Source organism: Zootoca vivipara, chromosome 1 (genome assembly GCF_965207765.1).
Source record: "Zootoca vivipara chromosome 1, rZooViv2.hap1.1, whole genome shotgun sequence".
In the NCBI taxonomy this organism is placed as follows: Eukaryota; Metazoa; Chordata; class Lepidosauria; order Squamata; family Lacertidae; genus Zootoca; species Zootoca vivipara.
Genome location: NC_142582.1, coordinates 10,518,791 through 10,542,246, shown reverse-complemented (window position 1 = coordinate 10,542,246; position 23,456 = coordinate 10,518,791). Strand labels below are relative to the sequence as shown.

Below are 23,456 nucleotides of genomic sequence, written 5' to 3'. Positions count from 1 at the left end.
CTAGCAACATGATATTCTAGTAACTCCTTCTATATTTTGTGTGCACAACTGTGACCAGTTACACTAAAGGCTAAATACAACACAGCCTCAGATGACCATGCTGTGTAGTTTTTTTTCTTGACAAAAAGAGATAAGGAGGAAAAAAATGAAGCAGCTACTATTTCTACAGCTGTCCTTGACAGATGACTAAAGATCATTTGGGGGTATCTATTCCTGCTTCCTCCCTCTGATGATGGAACAGAAGGCGGAAAAAAAACAGGCACAGAGGTCACTAAGTGATTGGCTGAAAAGTCTGCATGATGGGTGAGGGGAGAGTAATAATGCTATAATGAGGATGCAAAGCCCGGAACAAAAGTCCCAGATTCTAGACTGCACTGCTGGGACTGAAGAAGCAACATTTCTTGGGAGTTTTATGCTAAATGTTTTATGGAAAGACTGAACCATGATACCAGAATGATAGTGACCTATTGACCACACTAAGACAAACCACCATGCCTTCAAGCATAAATGCAAGGTCCCTAGGTAGGAGCAAAGCAATCATTTCACTCCTTACAAGAAGCCCACAAACGAAGGCACTGGCTTAGCATGATGTGCAAAGCAGGCTGATGTATACTAGAAATGTCAAAAGCCTTCTTGTGCAGAATTGCCTTGTTTTTATTTATGGTAAATTTACACCCCCGCTTTCACCATTAAATCTTAGGTGGTGTATGTACATCTCAGGGCATCTCCCATCCAGAAACTGCCTAGCTTCAGCAAGGAGTCTGCATATTTCATCAGAACATGCCTTCCTCCTCTTCCAGCTGGTTTGTGTGGTGTGATCCACAATGGCAAACACTGAACAATGCAGGAGACGTTGGGGAAGCTCTCGTAAAAGCGACAAAAGTGGAAGGCTAAATTTAAAAGATGGACTCATAGCATGGCAGAGGTGGAGACCATTAGATCCCTTAGCAAACTGCCAGCTCTCTTTAAGGGACAAGGACAGTCACAGTTCAAGTTTGCCCTTGAGGTTTCATGTTACTTAGAACCAGCTGCCGGTATCAAAGAAAAGCCTTGTTGAGTTACCACAGGAAAGGCTCCACATGACTGTGGCCGACAGAGAAGGGCAGCGTGGCTGGCTTTGCTGCGAAGCCCCTTCGCTTCTTCCTGAGACTCATGCAACATCCCCAGACACTCGGCACTCCGCTCTTGCAAGTCATGCAGCTGGAAGTACACAAAATGTCAGTCATTTAGTAGGCAGAAAGAACAAAGCTACTGAAGAGGAAAAAAATCACACGTAAGCCAAGGAAATATTATTGCATTCTACTTCGGTATGTACAGAAAACAGCACAAAAATGTTACCCCTAAAAAAACCCAAAGTGTCATCCAACACTTCAGAATCCAGGGCTCCAACTTAACGTCTCTTGCTTTGTCTAAGTAGTGGCATGTTCCTAATTTTCTTCTTTACAGGTGTAAGGCAAATGGCATAAAGGGCTTTTTAGCAGCAAGGAAATCTGAAGTTTAAATATGCTGTTTTCAGGAAACCCTTTCTTCTTCCCAGTTGAAAGGGAATGTCCGACAGCTATATTTTTATGTGGAAATTCTTCCATTTTAAAAATGATTTGTTTCATAAAATAATCAGAAACATAAAAAACACATATCAGCCAGACTAGGCGATTTCAAAATTAACTTTTTAAGATACCTATTATCAGGGAAATATTTTTTCCTTAATCCATAGTTCTTTGGACATATTAAAATCAATATGTTGACATGCCATCAGTACTTTTATTTTCCCTTAAAACTTAAGCAATGTAAGAGAAGGGCTGCTTTCAATTTGCTTTAATTTAACATATTAAGTATCCTTTATTGATTTTTTTCCTAGTCAACTACTTTCCAGTATTAATTACTAGGAAAAAAACTTCTGAGATATTTACACAACATGTAAAATGAAAATGGCAATTTTCTTTTTAGCTTTGCCTATTCAACGCTGGTCAAATAAAAATAAGCTGAACTGGATCCAAATCCATTTGGGGTATGGAAAAAATCCATAAAATATTCTGGGCACTTTTTGATTCAAAATTTTCTACCCAACCACCCACATTGCTGAATGTTTATCACGGCATAAGACGATTCATATTCTCCTTTATCCTTCTGTCCTTCCCTCCTCACTTTTCAAATGTGAAAGTACAAATATCAATACCTCTGCTGTCAGCTGTCTCTGGGCATCTTTGGAAGCTTGTAGGTGCAATTTCAACTCTTCCTTTTCAATTACATGCTGAGGGAATACAGAAGATGATTATTTCAGCCTTCCTTTCCAGAATATTATTGGAAGTAACAATCACTTAGCACAAGGAACTGCCCCCCACTCTCCCATCAATGGTGGCAAACTGGATCTGACTGTCAGAGCACAACCAGAACTGGCCCACCCTCCACAGGCCACTTTTTACCACCCCAACCTTTCACCTTATGTCATATGACCGGTGATTGAACTTTGAGGAAGCACTCAAATTATGCTCTCAGTTCTTCTTTTGCAGCCCCAGCTTGAACTCAAGCAGCAGCTGCAAAGAACCCATTCGGCAGCTATCAATTCCACTTGGGAGTTCCTGAGTGGAGCTGGTTCCTGGAAGGACCTCCATTTGGTGATCTCGAATGGAACAATCAGCAGTACCTTCTAAGTCTCCCAATTGTGGCCTTGCTGGTGTGGGATAACCTGCCCCACATCATATGCTGTCAGGTATGGGAGAGGCGAGTGTGGCTGGGGAAAAACCTCTGTGCAGGCCAGACACCTGACAAGCCTAAACTGGCCCATGGACAAAATGTTTCCCATCCCTGCTCTAGCCTATGAGCACACAAACCTCTTTAATTTTATGCTGAAGATCAACAATCTGGGACAAGAGGGATGAGATCTCTTCCTGGTACTGTAGCAGCTCTTCATTCTTCCTTGACAGCTCTTCACTCATTCTTGCTATCTGAGCATTCGTTTCCCCTAAAATATACAGCATAATACATGGCAAGTTAGGGAAATGACTTAACTAAGTACCGCCCATACTAAAATAACATAATAACCAAAGGCTTTCACAAAGTTGTTCTAAGGAAGGAAAAATCCTAATGAAACAGCAGCAAAAGCCAGAAACATCCAAATGGTAAAAAAGCAATCAAGGGAGGAATTCATTCCAGCACTTTGGTCATCATCGGTGCAAGTTCCCCAGACAGAATTATCCCCCCTCTGCTCCTGCATGTTTTGGCAGGGGGAGGAGGGAAAGCTCTGTTGTGCTAATTGTTGTCCTTGTGCAGTCATCTGCCAGCAGGGCTTAACAGTTGACACCCACGGCACGATGGCAACAATCCTTACTCCAGCCCAGATGTCCTAGATTCTGCTTCTTACAGCAGCAATGGCCTTAAGTCATAGCTAACATTAACTGGAATTTTGATATCCGCATCATACCATTGTTTCAACAACCTTGCAAATACTAGTTAACACAGATTTGTTCAGATTCCAGACTTAACCACAGTAAAGGCTGGCAATGAAAGGTTAGGGGACAAGGTGATTGTGGGCGGAAGGGACTAGGGGAAGTCACACACAACCCTGTGGCTCATTTTGATAGCTAGGTAGGTAATTAGCAACATTAGGTCAGTAATACATACAATTCTTTATTAGGTTTGTTGTAGGTATGTACGTGCAGAATTGAGAAACTGATATTGGTAAAGCAAACCTGGAGTAACAGTAGGAGATCTACAAGATCTTTAAGTTTGTGTGTCTGTTTTGAAAAAGACCACTTTAAAATGGATTCTCATCGGTAATTCACATAGCAGAGATTATTTCCTATAACTGGATGAGAACAACTAAAATCTAGAAAGGTTGTTGAGAAGTGGCTCTTTTATTTATATGACACGTTAGAATTCAAAGTTTTTGAAAACCCCATATCTCACCTACAAAGTTTCAAGGGACCCAAGAATAATGCAGTAAATCCTGGGCTTCCATTAAAGATGGTATTCTACTCGTTAAGACAGAACTCATTGCAAACTGTATTAAAGCAGCAAAAATGTTAGTTGAAAACTTTTAGAAAAGTATTGTGATTGCTAAGCATGAAAGATTAGAAAACAATCTGGAATATCATGCTTACATTAGAGAAAGACAGAGCTTTGGAAAAAAACAAAAATGGACCAGCTTTACAGGAGACAGAAATTCAAACAATAATCTGTTTAGACCAGTGAGAAACTATTTTACAACATGGTATAAATCACATGGTTTATATTTTCTGCTATTTTCATTTATACTTTTTCATGTTTCTTTACAGAAGTGTATTTGCATTGTTGCCTGTGTAATATTTGCTTTATGAACCCTGCAGCAGGTTTAGAAAATTTAACATCTTTAAGGGAGCTCAATGCTAATAAGGCTAATTGCTTACACAGAGTTATGACATGGAAAGATAGGGGTGTGGCTGATGAGTTTATATTCAAAGATAGAAATATTTTTCTTATTCCTAGGGGAAGAAACCACCTATAGACTTACTGATCTCTTTGACACAGTCACTGACCAGCTGCTGCTCCTTCTCTTCATATGTCATGGTTTCAGTCTTCAGATGGCAGGCCTTCAGAAACATTCAGAAGTCTTCATTAATTTTAAGGCTAGTCCCACATGTAAATAGATTCTCTCCTTTACCCATTCCCCAACCAATCAAAAATAAGTTCACTATATCCTAAGGCAGGGGTCAGCAAACTTTTTCAGCAGGGGGCCGGTCCACATTCTACTCATGTAAAAACATGCTGATTCCTGGACTGTCCGCGGGCCGGATTGAGAAGGGGATTGGGTTGCATCCGGCCCCCAGCCCTTAGTTTGGGAACCCCCTGTCCTAAGGTGTTGTGAATTTGACAATTAAGTGTGACATTTGTTTCCATTTAAGCCACTTCCTTCACTTCAGGAAACACCGATTGCTATGAACAAATATGAAGTTGGGTGGTTATAAAATATCAACCAACCACATTCTAAAACAGACACTTCAAAGGAAAATGTTTACTGCAAAAGCTGTCAGAGAAAGCAAGGGAATTAAGATTAACATTTCTGTTTGATCCACCTTGAGTTCAACATACTGCTAATTACCACGGCATTTTCTTTTTCAAATATGTAGGCGTATTTGTTAAACCTTAGCAATGTGTTGCTGTACTTATGTTGCATGTCTGCACTGATGCTTCATAATGCATATTTTATTTTTCTGGCACCTTCTCTTATTTTCCCTTCTGTATATTTTTCCTTATAATTCTAAAGCGCTCACGCTCACACACACACACACACACACACACACACACACACAGTCAGAGAAATAGCCTGGAAAAAAAATGAATTCACCAATATCATGCAAGATCTTAGAGAATATAGCTTGAAAAAATGGAGGTTTTCATAATTAGTATTTTCATTTGAAATACAAAAAAGTCTAAGACAATAAGCCTTCAGTAAAAGACAGAAGTCACTTTCAATCTAAAATAAAGACTTGGTAAGTATATAAAGAGGGATGCAGGTGGCGCTGTGGGTTAAACCACAGAGCCTAGGGCTAGCCGATCAGAAGGTCAGCAGTTTGATTGCCCACGACGGGGTGAGCTCCCATTGCTCGGTCCCAGCTCCTGCCCACCTAGCAGTTCGAAAGCACATCAAAGTGCAAGTAGATAAATAGGTACTGCTCCAAGCGGGAAGGTAAACGGCATTTCCATGTGCTGCTCTGGTTTGCCAGAAGCGGCTTTGTTATGCTGGCCACATGACCTGGAAGCTGTACGCCGGCTCCCTCGGCCAGTAACGCGAGATGAGCGCCACAACCCCAGTCGGTCACGACTGGACCTAATGGTCAGGGGTCCCTTTACCTTTAAGTATATAAAGAATAACCAACTGAACAATGTGGAGATAGACAATGTATCTATGGGGTTTATGAGACTGAACTCTAAACTAAATCCTCAAGGACCATCTTGACCTACTCCCTGCCTTACAGGTCTTTTCCACCTGGCCTGGAATGGTGGGGCCCTGATTGACTCCCGCTGCAAAAGCTGAGGCTGCTGAAGAAGCCACAGACCATCTTGACCAGGCATCCCCAAACTTTGGCCCTCCAGATGTCTTGGACTACAATTCCCATCATCCCTGACCACTAGTCCTGTTAGCTAGGGATCATGGGAGTTGTAGGCCAAAACATCTGGAGGGCCAAAGTTTGGGGATGCCTGATCTTGACTGTCACTTACTGCAGACCCAGGTCATCGAGCCTGAGCTTCCACAGCTGCCATCTGCCATGAACCACCATTGGCAGGACTGGCAGCAACAGTAGCTATGTTTTGTGCTTATGATATTTTATTCTCTTGTTAATTAGATGTGCATTTTATATTTGACTTCCTTTAGTAATGTTTTATTTTGGAATGTCTAAGATATTTTCCGTTAGCTTTGCTGCATTAAATGTGCATTCTGTGCGGCAGTTGATCTCCTTCGTGATGTTTTATCTTGAAATCTTTTAAGATAACGTGAACATCCTGTTAAATGTTCTGAATGTACACTTTATATCTGTTTTATTCTGGAATGTTTTATTTGATGGTTTAATATGTTGTAAACTGCTTTGAAAATTTTCTTTAAAATGTTAAGCAGTATTGAAATGAAATGATGATGATATCACAAGCTTGCCCTGAGTTTTATTAGATCCTTAAGATCTGTTTCCCAATTCCAGTTAAGAATGCTTGACAGAAATATGAGCGTAGCTAAACTTACCTTTGTCCGAAGAGAAATGTTTTCCTCCTCCAGTTCCCTGAGTTTATCCTGCAATATATCCAACTGTAGAAGACTCTGTGACAGGTTGAAGGACTCATTGAAGCGCAGGGGTGTGGAACAGCTAGAGTCAGTCTCGCTTTCTTCAGAGGCAATGGAAACGACACGAAGCAGCTCATCTTTTTTTGTTAGTTCATGTTGCAGCTGGTGAACCTGATTTCAAACAACTTTTTTTTACTGAACATGGTCAACAATGCACAACACTGCAACCACCCCCAGTGAATTGGGGCTCTAGATGGAGGGTTCCACCCATTTCTCTTCAGTAGCTACCTATGCTGAACTGCCAATTGGAAGATACTTTTGAGACTCAACAAGTAATTCTGCTTAAATCACTTGCCAAGTTCCACACTGTCCCACAAGACATATTATAGCATTGTTTTTCCCACTGTACATGGGACACTGATCAAGCATTACAACATTTTTCATACTGAATTTGCTGGCTGATTTGACTTCTTCATCACATTGTGTTTCAAATAAATACACATTCCGTAGAGGGTTTAGTCTGATGCAATCATCTGATCTTCCACCATACAGCAAGCACCTCCGGCCACTTAAAATGCTTCAGGTTTAATACTACTTACTTTATCAAAGGCCTGTCCCAGTTGTTCTTCCAGAGCTTCATTTTGCTCAGTTAGGATATGGTTCCGTTTAAGTAGGGCTTGTCCAATTCGTGCTGCCAATTCAAGGTCCCGATCTCTCTGCTCAGAAAGACCAAGAGAGGACTTTATTATCCTGCCCAAATTTAAGATCTGCGTTTAAGGTCTTGCCTGTGTGCCTGCTGTTAAAATTGACTAGGTTCTGAGCACACAAGACAGGGCCTTCACAACGGTAGCTCTGCAGATGTGAAACTATCTTCCAGTTAACATTTGCTTAACCCATTCAGACCTGCCATTCAAGAAAGCCATAAGAGTTTCTTTTTGCTATTGCTTCTCCTTAAGAATTTGCCTGATCTAATTTGTTATCTCTTATATGCCTGTTTATCTGTATCTACACAATGGGCTGGGAAATTCGTACCAAACCAGTGAAAAACAAACAAACTATTGTTTAATGTGGACAATCATCACATTGGTGCGTGGAGCTAATGCAGTGTTTGAATCATTCTTCCCTTGCGGTTGCCTCAACTTTTGGCAGCAAGCCAATGCCTTTCTTGACATGACGTTCAAATCAAGGCTCATGGTTTGTAAGAGCCAACCTGGCGATTCTGGCACTCAGTCGGTGAGCTCCAGCTGTTTTAACGTCCTCTAATAATTATCTGCAGCTCTTTAAAAATGTGACTTATTTTTGCCTAAACATTCCCTTTTAATTCTCAGACCAGTTCTTGGTAGCACAGCAGTTTATGACTTGAGTCATAAATCTTTTTGCCTGCTACAATTTTTTAAAGAGATCTTGTAACTCAGACATCTGCTTTGAGGAATGTCTGTAGCTCAGTCAGTTTTGGGCACCTCTAGGTATGTCTGGGAGAGCTCAGCATCAGCCATACTGAGCTAGGTGGACTAATACTTTGAACTCAGCTTAAGGCAGCTTCCTATGTATAGCAAATAAACTTTAACAAGTACAAAAATAATAATTGTACCTCAGCCAGCAGATGTGTGACCACTTCAACATCATTGCAGTTGTTTGTCACCAGCTCTCGTCTGTCTGTGCCAAGAACTGAAAACCGAAAGAACTTCTTAATGTGGTTTAAACAAAACACAGAGGGTTGAATCCAGTGCTCCGCATGCTTCACTCCACTATGCAATTTGACTTGTTTCCTTTCCTCCTCCTCCATGTGTCTCCAAATCTGAAGGGTCCCCCAATTCCCCAGAGATGATTTTAAGGGTACATGGAGGGGGCAGGAGAGAAAGACGTTCCACTGCGCAAATAGAAGTCCATTGCTGGGGTGTTGGATACCACCCAGCATCCCTAAGTGATACACACTTGGGAACATCCAGGATACTTGCGAGAATTAGTGGATGGCTTGAAAGACATGTTAGAATGTATATGGAAACCATGAAACAGTAACAGTATGGAGCAGTAAAGAGCAAGAGGAATAGGGGAAAAAACTTTAGCCATTAGTTTTAATGGAAAGGTTTGCAATGGAAGATTAAGAAAAAGCATGACAACCACGGAAGAGTTAAACAACGAGCAATTTCTACCATCTCTTGTCATGCAAAGGAAGAAACTTGAATTACCTTGAGCATGTTTGTGAGGTCCAGCCAAGGAAGAAGGGGGAAGTTCAAGAAGAGCTAGTATAGAAGAACAGAATAAAAGCAGAAGAGGAAAAGGAAAACATCAATAGTTACAAAACAGTTGTGGTTTCTGGATTCGTGGTTTGGTTACCAAAACATACTTGCTATATATAGCCCTGAATGTTCAAGGAACTTCCTATTACTATGTCAGATATCCTGATGAAGCTGGGCTAATCTGCATGCAGAAGCACGAAATGGCTCAGTAAAAACTGTACATCCAGCACCAGGGTCTGAATCCCTTGCTGGACAGAATGTGTGCACACAGCAGATGTTTGACAGAGTTGACTTTGAGAGTGGCATCTACAGGAAAATCTCCACATGCAGCAATATTTGCACTGCACAGTGCCACACAATAGGATCTCAAGACCACGGGTCAGCAACCTTTTTCCGCCGTGGGCTGGTCCACTGTCCCTCAGACCATGTGGGGGGGCCGGACTATATTTTGAAAAAATAAAATAAAAAAATTTCTATGCCCCACAAATAACCCAGAGAAGCATTTTAAATAAAAGGACACATTCTACTCATAAAAACATGCTGATTCCCAAACCGTCAGTGGGCCAGATTGAGAAGGCGATTGGGCCGCATCCAGCCCACGGGCCTTAGGTTGCCTACCCCTGCTCAAGACTGAGGCCATGCAGCACTTCAACTGTTTACATCTCATAGAACGGAATGGATAACCCCTGAGTCCACGAGGCTCTTTCTACACTGTTGTTATTATTGTATTCTGGCCTCAGATCAGGCTTTAAATATATATATATGCTGAATTAGAAAAGTAGCTGGGAAACATTTATGCGCACACTTTTATTTGTCAACCATGTTTTCTTATTTTCTCATTTTGCGGATAATCAAAGAACGATGAAACAAACAAAACCGCCATCTGCCCTCCACAGGGGATGAGATTACCGATTACAATGAGGCCAGCACCCCCTAGGACAACACAATTCCAGTCACTTATCCAAATGAATAAACAAATTATATAGTTTATGGTGATCTGATGTTTAAGTGTATACATGTCACACAGCAAAGATAGATAACTGAACCTCACCAAGCAAAGATGTGACTTTTAAAGTCGGTACATCACTTGATGAACACTTAGTTGAATACCCTCCAAAAAAGAGTGTTCATTATCCACAAGTATCTGAAGAAACATAATGCTTGTGGTTCTCATTACTGTATGATGCTCAATGGCTGGTAGGAGCTGATTTGATTTCCCACTGAGGCAGAAATTCTATGCACATTTACCTAAAAGTAAGCCACACGGATATAGTTGGACTTATGGAAAAGTGTGTTTAGGATTGCAGCTTAAAAAGTTTAAGGAATGCATCTAATCCAACGTGTATGAAAATCTTTTAACACAGATCACAGAAGGTTCCGATGATTTACATCAGGTGTGGATAGAGGAAGATGTTATATAATTTCCATCCCAACAGAATTTCATTAGTAGGCTTCCACAGCATGGAATGTTGGGCTTTTACTGTGAGAAGGTACAGAGAGGAAGCAAGTGTTGCCTCCTCAAAGCAGTTATTGCAGAGCTTAGTATGTCTCCCTTTACTCAATGGGACTTACTCTTAGGAAAGTGTGCACTGGATTGCAGCCTAATGTTCCCTAAGGAAGGGCTTGCGGGAGCCAAAATACAATGAACATTAAAGGATATTTTGCAGTCCCCGTATTTCAGCCTGTGTTATTACTGATAAGCAGAGTCTCAAGTTAACTTCTTTTTAACCTTTCCTATTTTTTCTCCCTTCCCCTGGAGAGTGAACTTACTTTCCTGTGAAAGCTAGCAACAAAAGTATCCTGGCTCTGCTCCAACCAGTAGGAGGAAAAGTCAGTTCAATAGCAAGCAAGCCCTGGTATTTCCCTTGGTGTAAATCCTAGGTGTGCCACCACAGAGCAAATATAGATAACTGAACCGTAGCAAGCCAAGATTGACTATTTCAACATCAATAATTTCTTAAAAGGTGGGGTACATCATTTTATGAACACTGAGCTGTTTTTTCATTGTTTCACTGCTGTACAGCTCCAACAAAGCTGTACAGCTCCAACCTAGTTATAGTTAATTCACATTATTTATGAATGTTCTGATGTGTTTTGTTTTAAATATATAACAATTTGAAGACTGTGCACTTCCACCCATACTCTGACCAGAAAGGGCCATGGTGATGGATTATGCAAAGGCCACTAAAATATAGCCGGGGCACTCTCTGACTTACAGAGTAGCAATGCCCTGTGTGCCATAGAGAACAGTAAACACATAGATTGCAAATATTTTTAACGACTCTATTTATATCAAAATGGCTTACAGCTTATTTGAGGAGAGGTCAGAAAGAGGGAGTGAAATAATTCATTTTTCTTAAAGAATGGAAGGGCAAATGCCTTCACAGCTTAAGTACTAAGGACAGTTGCTTAGGGATGCTGTGCTCTCAACCAACAGTATTATCAAATTCTTTAAAGCGCTCTGGCAATCTTGCGTTCTCAAAGCAGTTCACAAACATTATCTTCAGGGAATTCTCACAACTATCCTGTAAGATAGGTCAGTAACACCCCTACATTTTAAAAGCATTATACCATGGCAGGATTCACACGTAATAGCAAACCGTGGCTTGCCATGCACAAGCAGATCATGTGCATTTTGATCTTTCACACTAGTGCCAGGAGGAAACAAGCCACTATCCTTGGCTAAACATTATGCCCAAACCAAAAATAATGGGGTTTCTTCCCCATTCTAAACCACAATGGTAATTCAAAGTTTGTTCTTGGTGTGTATGACTTACTGATAAGCAAACATGACAAAAATGCCACGAATATTGAAAGATCAAAGTAAGAAAAGAAGTCTACGATCTTACTGGACATCTTGTCAGTCCCTTGTATAAACCTAAGAAGCTTTTTAGCTCCCAGGCAGAAGACATATAATTTAATTCTGTATCTTTCCCTCAAAAGCTAAGAGAGAGAATGCTTACTAAGACCACAAACAGTGCAGTTCTACTCATGTCTACTCAGAAGTAAATCCTAATGAATTCAACGCAGCTTACTCCCAAGGTAAATGGGTCAGGATTTCAGCCTCAGTGAGTTTATGGCAGAGGCTAGATTCAAACTGTGTCTATAGAGATTGGTCAGGATTACCACCATGCTATTCCAACAGTCAACTACAACTTTACAAAATTATTCTGGATTGATAACTTGTAGTTAGCCTAAAATCAGGATAAGAGGAATCTATTTATGTGCCACTTACCCTGTAGAGTGACAGCTGTAAGCAGCTCTTCATTTTGATTCATGTCTCTGTGGTCTAGTGCCATGTCCGAGTGCCAGCATATGTATATGGAGCAGTTGAGAATATGCCCAAGAAGCACTGCTTGTTCAGTGTTTTTCCTTCTACAGCAGGCACTGCCTCTGTGCCACAACACAAGAACTCTCTAATATTTACCAGTACTCAAGTTGTCTAGCAAATAAACATTCCTGAGCAGCAGTGCCATAAAGCAGGGAGGAGCTATACTGCAATACTATACTATTAGCACAGTGAGTTCAGAGCACATTAGAAAAATGATGCTGTAGTTCCCTAGATTCAGAACTCTAAAAATATGCAGCATTGCAATTTGATCTAATCCTCCTATAGAAGTTCGATTTCTTATTTATTCTTATGCTGTAGGTGTTCATAGAGTACTCTAATCCGACGCAATGCTGATTCTGCCCTGCTAAATTAAATACTGCTATGGATACAGTAAATTCACCAAAGCTGTATAATTAGTTTTAAACAGGAATGCACGCATTCCTTTTTTGTAAATAATAATTTCTATCCTCTACTTTCCTTACATTCCTTGTTTTATGTATTTATTTAATTTATATCCCATTCTATACCAAGAGCCCTGAGTAGTTTACAGCATTTTTAAAAATAGCCATGACCCCTAATGGCTCACAATCTAAGGACTGTGATTTATAATCTCAGATCAAGCAATACAGAAACCACAATGAGACATCCAGATGTTACAAACCCAAGCAAAGTATCTCTCCTACTTCCTAGCTGCCTATGAATGAGCAGCATTTCTGTGTGAAACCTGTCCCCAACTGTTATATTATATTTATATTGTTCTGAGGAAGGAGTGAGGAAAGGAAAGAAATAAGAGATGTACACCACTAGTTCATTTCTGCAATGGCTTACTAAAAGCACACAATGTGTATTTTGCATTTCTGGTTTAAAAAAAACCAAAACCCTAGTTGTTGTTTTTTTTAAATGAGGGTAGTAACAACAGGGAGTGTGAGTTTTTAAGTGAGTTTTGGGGGTGGGAGCGATGGGGAAACATCAGGAAGAAAGAATAAATGGTATACTTTGCATTGCATGAGAAAGCCCAAAGTGGTTATGTGTTCATCTCGAAACTAATCAATTTATGAATACAATAGTATGAGACCAAGATACATTTTAAGCAGCCATGGATCCAGCTCATTATCAACTTCATATAACCAGAACAGCCAAACAAATTACGGTAACCCTCTCAAAATACAGACGACTTGCCAATTACATTGGGGTTAAGTTCTAGAGATAAGAGCATAGAGCCAAAATAGTGTATAGTCAAACACACACTCCCTGCACCTCCAGATGCTCTCCCAAGTGCAATGACAGGTGGGATTGCTGATGTTTTCCCCCCTGAATGCCCCCTCCCCCTGGCCAAGCACGTAAAGCTGAATTCATGGAAGGTAAAAAGGTTTCAGTTGTGAGTTGACCGTAATTGCCTTTACCACCTCCAGTCCAAGAGTGTAGAAGAGCTGTAATTTTTAAGCCTTGTATACAGTACTGTATTGCAAATTTGTTTTTTGTGGAAAAACACAAGGTTTACTTATGACACACACTTCACTACACATCTGCATGATCCCATGCAGAAATATGTGCAAGTCATCTATGTGCATTCACATTTTTCTGGTCTGAAAAAGACAATCCCAGCTCTTGGATTGGGGTTATTTAACTTTATACTACTTTTTAAGTTCAAAAATGACCAAAGCAATTATTATGCAGCAAATTGTTTCCTGCTGAGGGCCCAAGCCTACTTTTTCAAGCTCTGTCAAACATAACCAACATTTCATAAGGCTCTTTTCAACATTTTGGCAAAATTAAGTTATAAGAATCCAGAAATGTGAACACCTACCCACAGCACATTGAACAAATATTTTTATGATGATAGAATAGCTTAAAGAGTGAAGGTGAAAAACATGGTAATAAAAAGTTGTTTAAGCCAATATTTAACCAGACCCACATTGTTAGTGTTGTATAATCAAGTTATGAAAGAAAAAAAGATACCAAGGGGCTGTTTATCTTAAGGGTTTTGCATATAACACAGGGTAATTCTCTCAGGTATAACCAACAACTTATTCCCCATAAGCTATGTTCTTTTGTAACTCTGACCAAAATGTATAAACTGTGAATCGCTACCAGCATTGTGCCTACCTTTTATAGGCTGTTACATTTGGAAATAAACATATTTTGGGTGTGTGTATTGAAAATATGTGAACTCATGCAATGTTCATCTGGAATTGCTTAGAGACCTTCCACTGCAGAACATGTCGTGAAACCAATATGGTTTCAAGGATGAAGTTAAGAGCTTTGACCTGAGAAACTTTCAAGTTTCAGTGCAACCACAAACTAACTAATGAGCAGTATTGGTTCTCACTATTATATGGCCTTCAACTGCTCTTAGAAACTGATTAAATTTCATAACAAGGGAAAGATTTTATGCATGCCCACCTAGAAGTCCCACTAATACAACTGGACTTATATCTGTGTAAACTTGTATAGATTGCACTTCTAGCTTGCATTTATATTTATCACAGCGGGGGGAGACTAACCTGCGGCCTTTAAGATGTGGTAATTTCCATAATTTCTGATCACTGATCACGCCAGTTGGGGGGTGCAGGAGCCCAACAATGTTTGGTGCGGAAATGAAAGGTGGCTGCATTGGTTTCAGAGCTACTACTCTACAGCAACTCAGCAGAGTAAACAAAAAAATGCAGGGAACAGGCGAGTGTCGAAGATCCCCAAAGATATATTGATGCCTCTGGGGACTGTGTTGGGGACCCCAGATATACAGAACTTATACTGTACGAAATTTCTACAGTCTTGTCAGGTCACTATAACTCTCACTTTGTCCAGTGTCACAAAGGTCAAGCTAAGCTGAACAGGGATTTGATTAGGGCATTATCTAAGTAGTTCAGTTATATTTATCATTTCAGTTCCTGGCAGTGAGCAAAAGCACTTACTCATGTAACGGATGGTCTCTTCAGAAAGAACCGGAGAAGAGATTTCAGAGACATGGCTGTGGCAGCCTGGAGACTGGGTCCACTCAGCATTTTCAGAGAGACATAAAGAATCCACACGTAACTTGTATTGAGGCAGCTGTTCCTCCAACATGCTCACCAGCTCAACTTCAGCGAGATCTTCATTAGGACAAACATCTAAAAAGGCATATATATATATATATATATATATATATATATATATATATATATATATATAGGCAGGCATCATGATACCAATCTGCTTTAGGATAAATACTACAGGAACTATTTATTTTCTCTGCTTTGACAATAAAAGCAGCCATGATAGCTTATCAATAGTGATTTAAACCTAGGCTATACAGAAACAGCACAATCCTTAGTACATCTAACTAAACACTGTAAGAAAGTAGCAGCTTTGTCAGCACCAAACTACTAAAATGCATCTACGTGGGTTTCCCCCCAGTTTACACATTTTCCAGCTGATGAATGTGAAATGCATTATTAACTAAAGAGAAGAAATGCTTTTATGCATTATTTTATATTAAAGCTGTAGATCAGATCAGATCACTATTTGGATAAAGGTTCTGTGAGTACATAAATCTTTGCAGTAGATTAGTGACCATTTTCCTTTGCAACTCGTGTATTTATTTATTTATTTATTTTAAAAAAAACCTTCTAAACGAGCAGCACTTTTACTTGTACTGTATAGATGACGGGATCATCCAGGCTGTGTAACTATCTGTCCCATTTTTTCAATCCAAACAGTTTATAACAATTGGAGTGACAAATACTTTTAAATTTTAGAAACTGCCCTTCATTCAAAAATGGATTCCAGAGTGGTATACCTGGGCCTTTTACCTGCTTTTCAACTTACCAGTGATGTTTTCTGAATCTCTGTGGTTGAAATTCATGAGGTTTGCTTCACACTTCAGTTATTTGGAAACCGCATCCTGTATGCACATTGCATGTTGCTCCTTCTCATTTTGGTTGATTGTTTTGGTTTAAAACCAGAGTAGACAACAGCCATTAGACACTGGCATTTATTAGTATGTGCTTCTTTCTTCCACCATGTTAGGTCCAAGGTGACACATTTGAAACTTGCACATCATTGAATATTATGATCTTTATGTTGCCTGGATTATCTTGCCTGGATCAGCCACCATCTTGAAATGAATTCAAAAGGAAAAATTTCAGTTTTAGACATTAAGCTGAACAAAATGTCAGGAAGCCATTCTATTAAGAAACACAGGCAGGGTTCACAATTCATAGCTCTTACTACTTAAGGATTTTACAGAAATAGTTAAGTCAAGTTGTACAGCACCTACAACTTTCTTACAATTAGTCATGTTCAACAGCTGCAGGACTGGAAATGGCATCAAGTCTTTTATCTGTTTCCACTGATAAATCTCTCCCTGGAACCATGAATCAACTCCCAAGGACTGCCCACAGGTTGCAGATAATTAACAGTGCCCCAAATATCTTCTTAATTAGATATGCCATAAACTAAGCTATCATTATTAAAAGAAATTTCCTTTTCTGCATATACTGTAATGTTTTATTGTTGCTATGGCCATTGGCTAATGCGAATAAAGTTTTATTTATTTATCAACATCAGGGCTGGCTCTACGGCTAGGCTGGGTGGCGCAGGGCGCCATGGCGCCGGCCCGCCACGCAGCAAGCCCGCCCTCGGCGACCGCGCTGAGCCCGGCCGCCCTGGAAAACGGTGCCAGAGGTGCTTAAGACGGCCCTGGTCAACATTACACATTTGCCCCAGTTAATTCAGTTCACAAATTCCCCAAATATATTATAGATATTTCAGGACAACTTTATGAATAATAAAGTACTACCACATTCTTTTTAGGGGTCTGAAGCTTTGTATTAATTTAAAGGATAATCTCTAATAATCACATATCTATTAACTGGAGCACTCCAAAGGGACTCTATATGCTGTTTAGAAGCACATGGGGTTTAAGCAAGCAACCTATTTATTTGAACTTGCACCTTTCACTGCTGCTGTGAGGAGCTGGCATAATTATATATTTTTCTCACATGTGATCTATTTTCTACAAAAATTGAAATTAACACAGTAGTTTAATGTGTATTACAGAAGCAAAGAAAACAGCTGCCTCCTCTTATAAGTACATTACAGTAGTTACTTCTAAAGAGAAGAGATACTGTATATTTAAAACAAAACAAAAGAAGGTGGAGTAAACTGTAAAGACCATTATTTCAAAAAAATATCTACAAAAAGCCCATATTCACACATGGACACTGATCAGCTTTCTCTTCCTTTTATTAATATGTTGGAACCCTATCTAATAAAGCTTGTTATGTTACCTCCTGCAGCAAAACGAAGCACAGACAAAATTTAACCCTATTAAAAAAAACACTAGACCTTGTATATGTACTATTGTCAAACACTAACACTTTGTTTCCTGAAGTAAACATAACCAGGTTTTTAAACTTAGCTCCATTGCAATGTTAACCAATGTTTCATAGAATCATTTGTCTAGAATGTGATTTTTTTTAAAAAACAAAAACAAAAACAATATTTACTGTTACCAAGAGCACTATGATATGAACATGCAACATAACTTTGGTGCCAGTTGTGTTTCTGGACTCAAATCAGAGTCCAGACTTAAATTGACCTTTAAGTCCCTAAATGGTTTGGGATTTGATTATTTTAAGGACTGCCTGTACAGAAAACCTTGCCCATAATCTAAGATTCGTGTCTGAAGTCCTGAATGTGTGCCTGTCAGTGATTATCAGTTAGGTTGACAGTAAGGAACTCTCTTTCAATAAACATTCATTTGGCCCTTGCAATTCTGGTATTCAAAAAAGCCTTAGAAGCTTCTATCTTTACTATCGTCTATTACAAACAAAACAATTCAATTTGATACAGAAGCATGTAATTTCCTTAAGAGAATTTTGGTGATCTAATCCAGTTTTCTTATCATGCTCCTTACTCTGCCTGATGTTCTCTTTTTATTTCTCTCTTACGGTCTGTGAGGGCTTTGCCCTGAAGAGTGACTAATAAATAACATACATATATATATATATATACATACATACATACATACATACATAATCTGCATGTTCCAGTGCTTGGAGAAAAACTTAAAAGAAAAGAACTTTATATGTGAAATAGTCACTTATCACATCTTATATCCCCCCCCATTTTTGGGAGGATGTCCCAGAAATTCATTGGGGGGGGGAGGGCAAGCATGGAGCCGAGTGTGGTATGGCTTCAATGGCCAGGTCCTTTTCTTCTCCTCCTGCCGTGGAGGAGAAGGAGGGTCAAAGCAACCCTCGCCGGCGGTGGCGGCTGCGGCAAGAGGAGACGCCAACCATTGAAGCCATGCTGCTGCTACATTTGGCTCCACCCACGCCCCCTCCCAACATTGCATGTGTGCAACATCATGCATATGATGTCATCCCCCCTAATCACACTCACAAGCTGGCAATTCTGGTTCTGTATGTGTCATGTTATAAATGTTAGCATCCTGAAATCATAAACAGAGGTTCTTTGTGTGGATAATAACAGCTATCAAATCTCTAATCACCGATTAACCTCATTTCCCCGCTATCTGAAAGGTATCTATTCGATCTGCTTGCTTTCAATTTAAAGATGTTGCAATAATACAAAATCTATACTGGACTCTCAACATCTTTAAAATAACAATCCAGTCACATTGCATACAGTATTTATATTTAGCAGTCAACCACTGCCATCACTAAGTAAATATTAGCTGTGTTATTTATCTATAACTATTATCACTGATATTATACGTATTGACAATCCGAGCATAATCTGCAAGTACAAAATCACAATTTTTTAAAATTACTTAATTGCAAGGAATATTTTAGAAATGTATAATTTTATATATTCAATGTAGGCTCACATTGTTAGCGTGATAGCAAGATAATGGTTCCAGAGGAAGTTATTTTAGTCTGCTGGAGTAAACAAATTATACCAGTGAGTGGTAACTTAAAGACGAACTTATTTTTACGTGGCCTTTTCTAAACCAACCCCCTACTTTATTAGATTTGTGAAAAGAAGAAGTAAGGTGGTGAACATGTGTAGAGAGGAGAAACTATTAGAGGGAGAGAACAATAAGAAAAGCAGAATAGAGAAATTGCATGATAAAATCCATTAGAGTCCAAGAAAAACATCTAGCCTAGTAAACTTTGTAGGCACATAATAAAATGTATTATGAAGGGACAGTAAAACTCTCTTGAAATGTCAGAATATTGGAAAATGTAAATATGTGGACCAGTAAAACACAAAAAAAGAGAAAAAGTGTTAAACATAATTCCATGTTGTTCTCTTTCTTCCTCTGACTAAAAGGTTAGAGGGCACAGAAGTCAATGCTATTTTCCTCCCACTACTGTCTGGTTCTCTGGCAATCCTACTTTCAGACAGCTGTTGTGATGCATTCTGGCTTGCCTCTGGCCTTATTATGGTAATCCTGCTGAAAAGCTGTCAATGCACTTCATATGTATGCTGCCTTTCAGTGATTAATTCTGAATATTTTAATATGAGAAGTTCTTTACATTTTTAAAAACTCATATACCGGTAGGTCAATATCGGGAAATTAGGAAACAGAAAGCGATTAATGCTGTTTATTCTGATACTGTAACTCAGTAAATTATACCGCAGAAACTCCTCATCAGATTCTAATTTCCCCCCAATATGAATGGATCAACAATATATCAAAATCATGCAACGGATCGATTCTGTATCAGTTAATGACGTTTTGGATAAATTCATCACAGGCTGAACTCTTGGTATGCAGTTTTTTTTCATGGTACTGTAGAGTATTTAAATACACCCTGAAGCAGTTTGGTCTGGAGAAAACTTTATACAATCAAGCATACTGAAGTAGTAAACTGACCACAAATAGCTCAGTAATGCCTATTTTTATACCAGTTAAATAAAAAAATTCCTTCAGTAGCACCTTAAAGACCAACTAAGTTTTTATTTTGGTATGAGCTTTCGTGTGCATGCACACTTCTTCAGATACCAGTTGTTCAACAAGGAGGAGAATTTGCAAACATTCTTGACCTGTGGACGTTGCTTATGGGACTTCTCCCAGCAATGTTATGGGATATTATACAAAAATGGCAGACACAATTCATCCTTTAGTTCCAGCTTCGGAATACTGCCAAATGATCTGTTATTAGTATTTTTACAGAGCTAGCAAGACTGGGGGGTCGGGGGGGGGGACAAATCAGCAAAACTGAAGTAGACATAGATAATTTTTATAAACTAAACTTTGGACAATTGTTTTAAAAAGCCTCCTATGATGCAGTAGAAATACACAATCCACGTTAGCAATGGCATCTAGGTTTTCTCCTGCACACAACATTCAGCTAAGTACAAATGATACAACACATATTTCGGAAGCTTAGCACAGCAAAGGGAGCCAAGTATATTTAATGAAATAGGATTCTGAATAATGCATCAGTGCTTCATGAAACCTACGGGGGTAAAGGTGAACTACTTTGGCAAAATGCCTTGAGGAAGTCATACAGTAAGTTCAACTAAGAGTTCTAAGCCACAATGCTTCTGTTTAAAACCACTTTTCACTTATTTTAATGAACTAATTGATTGGAATATCTGTTCATATATCCGTCACTGCCAACCTGCACTTATGATCAGTGTTGAGACTGAGGTGAGGGACAAAACCTTCATAAAATAACATTTAAACTGCAATCTTAAACTAGCTTACATGGGAAGAAACGCTTGTGAGAACAGTGTGGCTTATTTCTGAGCAGTGCATAGGACTATGCTGTTACCATAGTACATAAGCCAAACACATTGAAGCACATACTGTTGACAAATATTGAGGCAACATTTATCACAGGAAATACCTGCTGCTTATCAAACACCATGGCTATTTGCAGACCCTCTTTATTGTGCTAAGCTATTTTTACTCTTTGCCAAAGTCCAACTCTTCAAAATAGAAGTCAAATACCAAACGTTCCAATTCTAAGCAGTCAAGAAAATTGTATGCCATTACTATCTGAACAGTTTATTTGCCAGATAAAGAAGTTCAACACCAGATTTATTTATTTTTTTACATATCAAAATGTACCTATAGCCTAGTGAAGACCTAATGACAACAGAGTAGTGCACTGGCAAGGAAAGAGAGTACTTAAAACTAAAAGATGGCTGCCCTAGGTAGTATTACATAATTTATTGAAGTTTATTTAGACATAGTTTATTGAAGTTTCATTCCATCCTTCCTCCGTGGAGCTCAGGGGGACATACATGGAACCTTCCCCAACTGCGGTGGTCAGAAACCAAAGCTCCCTGAGGCGGTCACAAACCGAGGTACCACTGTAAGTCTCTTTTAAAAGACTGTCAAACAACTCTTACGATCAACTTTATATCTGTCATACTTTGAAACATGACAAATAATCTGGATATATTTCTACTTGTAACCATAAACTTTCTGTTCAAACAGTACAACTCAATCATATAAAGAGCGCTTCAACATTTAATAAGCTTGCAGAAATAACACTAACTTTACACAGCCCGCTTGGTTTCATTCTTTTGCCTCCAGGTGGGACTGATGCCACCCAGGGGTAGAGATGTAAAATTTCCGGAAATTTTGAAGCTCGGAAAACCCACCGGGTTTCTCCCGCCTGGAAAAAAACGGTAATTTTTGGAAAAATTGAAAAAAATGCTACATTAGCACTTCTTTCTTTTCCAGATTGAAAGTCATTCTGTTACTTTAGAAACAGGAAATATAACTATGGACAATTTTAATGGGCACAAAATTATCACAACTAGCATATTAAAAATATGCTACACAGAAATAGCTTGTGCGCACGCACACAAACTATTTCCAGTGCCGCGCCGACCCGGAGGTGCACTGGAAATGACGTCTGCGCATGCGCAGAAGCCATTCTCAGCCCCGCCCCGTGCCAGAAAAAGTGAGTGCGCGTGTATATGGGAGCACGTTCCCCCGCCCTCCGCCCAATCGGCGCCATAGGAACCGGCCCGAAGCCAGGTAAGTTTGGGGACCCCTGGCTTAATGGAATAAGGAATAACATGGGCAGAGCAGAATGAATATGGGGGCTTAATGGAAGAGAAATACTTTTTCTGATGGAATTCGTTTAAATATATACAATAATTGCAGGGTTGTTGTTGTTTTCCAAATTACTGTATGAGAAACTTTTTCTCCTGTTGCCCATGCTATCTGCTATTATGCATGGCAATATTGCTACAAGTGACCTTGAGGAAGAAAAACAGACACAGCAATCTCATTCGGAATAAATATAGTTATACAGTATATGTATTGTAGGATGTCATGCACTGTATTCAAAATAGTCAACTATAAATTTCCATGTACAGTAGTCTTTTGGTACTGAAAAACAAAAAGCATTATGTTTCTACCTCAGTCATGGCCACTTTTACAGCTTGGCCACAGCTACTATATATATTCTATACCATGTGATTTTCAATAGATACATTGGTTGATGCATCCCTTGACCCAAAAAACATCAAGCACCCCCAATGCAGAGAGATTTATCATTACTGCTGTTATGTTGCAGTTAGCTTTAAATAACTTTGCACCTACTGTTTCAAGCAATGGCTGCATTGCCCCACCATGGCAAACCATAGTTTACCATAAATACCCACATCACTCCCATTTGGATTCCGCATCCCCCACGAGTCTCAGCCACAAATCACAATCCTTGGCTAAGTGTTGCATCTGTAACAGGGATTATAGTATGTTTTGCACCAACAAACCACAATCTGAAGCCAAGATCTATTTCTGGCTTACTAATGAAATAAACAATTACCCCACATTTCAGATGCAATGCTAAGCCAAGGATCATGGATTGCTGCTCCAGTTCACCAGCAGGAAAGACCAAAGCAGGGGTTAAGTGCATGTTCACGGTAAGCAATTAACATGGACAAGTATTTTATTCAAATATATATGCCCAGTGAAAAGCCCATCAGTAAATTATCCGATTGCAGCCAATATGATTGGAAACCCTCAAAATTACATCATTATGGGTGTATTTGCCACTGGTCCATTTGGCTGCTTACAAAAGAGGAGGCACCTGAATCTTTATCATAAGTTACAAATTATATATTCCTTTGCAGCTGCCATGTGTATTATGATGGATGTTTGAAGGAAAGACATGAAGACCCATGTTTCATCATTCCTTACAGCATTTAGATA

General features: G+C 39.4%; 1 protein-coding gene across 5 annotated transcripts in view; it reads right to left on the bottom strand.

Moving 5' to 3' along the window:
- The window catches only part of TRAK2 (trafficking kinesin protein 2), a 35,842-nt gene that overhangs the window by 10,092 nt on the left and 2,294 nt on the right, over window positions 1-23,456 (bottom strand). Inside the window, exons 2-11 of one of the 5 annotated variants that reach the window (XM_035137273.3) lie at window positions 16,130-16,418; window positions 15,238-15,432; window positions 8,941-8,994; window positions 8,343-8,419; window positions 7,351-7,467; window positions 6,713-6,922; window positions 4,490-4,568; window positions 2,832-2,962; window positions 2,177-2,251; window positions 1,063-1,200 (exon numbers count right to left, since the gene is read on the bottom strand). In XM_035137273.3, the coding sequence (XP_034993164.2) occupies window positions 1,063-1,200; window positions 2,177-2,251; window positions 2,832-2,962; window positions 4,490-4,568; window positions 6,713-6,922; window positions 7,351-7,467; window positions 8,343-8,419; window positions 8,941-8,994; window positions 15,238-15,432; window positions 16,130-16,166 (1,113 nt within the window). In that variant the 5' untranslated portion in view covers window positions 16,167-16,418. Of the gene's footprint in view, window positions 1-1,062; window positions 1,201-2,176; window positions 2,252-2,831; window positions 2,963-4,489; window positions 4,569-6,712; window positions 6,923-7,350; window positions 7,468-8,342; window positions 8,420-8,940; window positions 8,995-12,226; window positions 12,431-15,237; window positions 15,433-16,129; window positions 16,419-23,456 lie in introns of those variants that run through there. The other 4 variants (XM_035137275.3, XM_088673248.1, XM_060281660.2 and 1 more) reach the window with 4 other exon arrangements.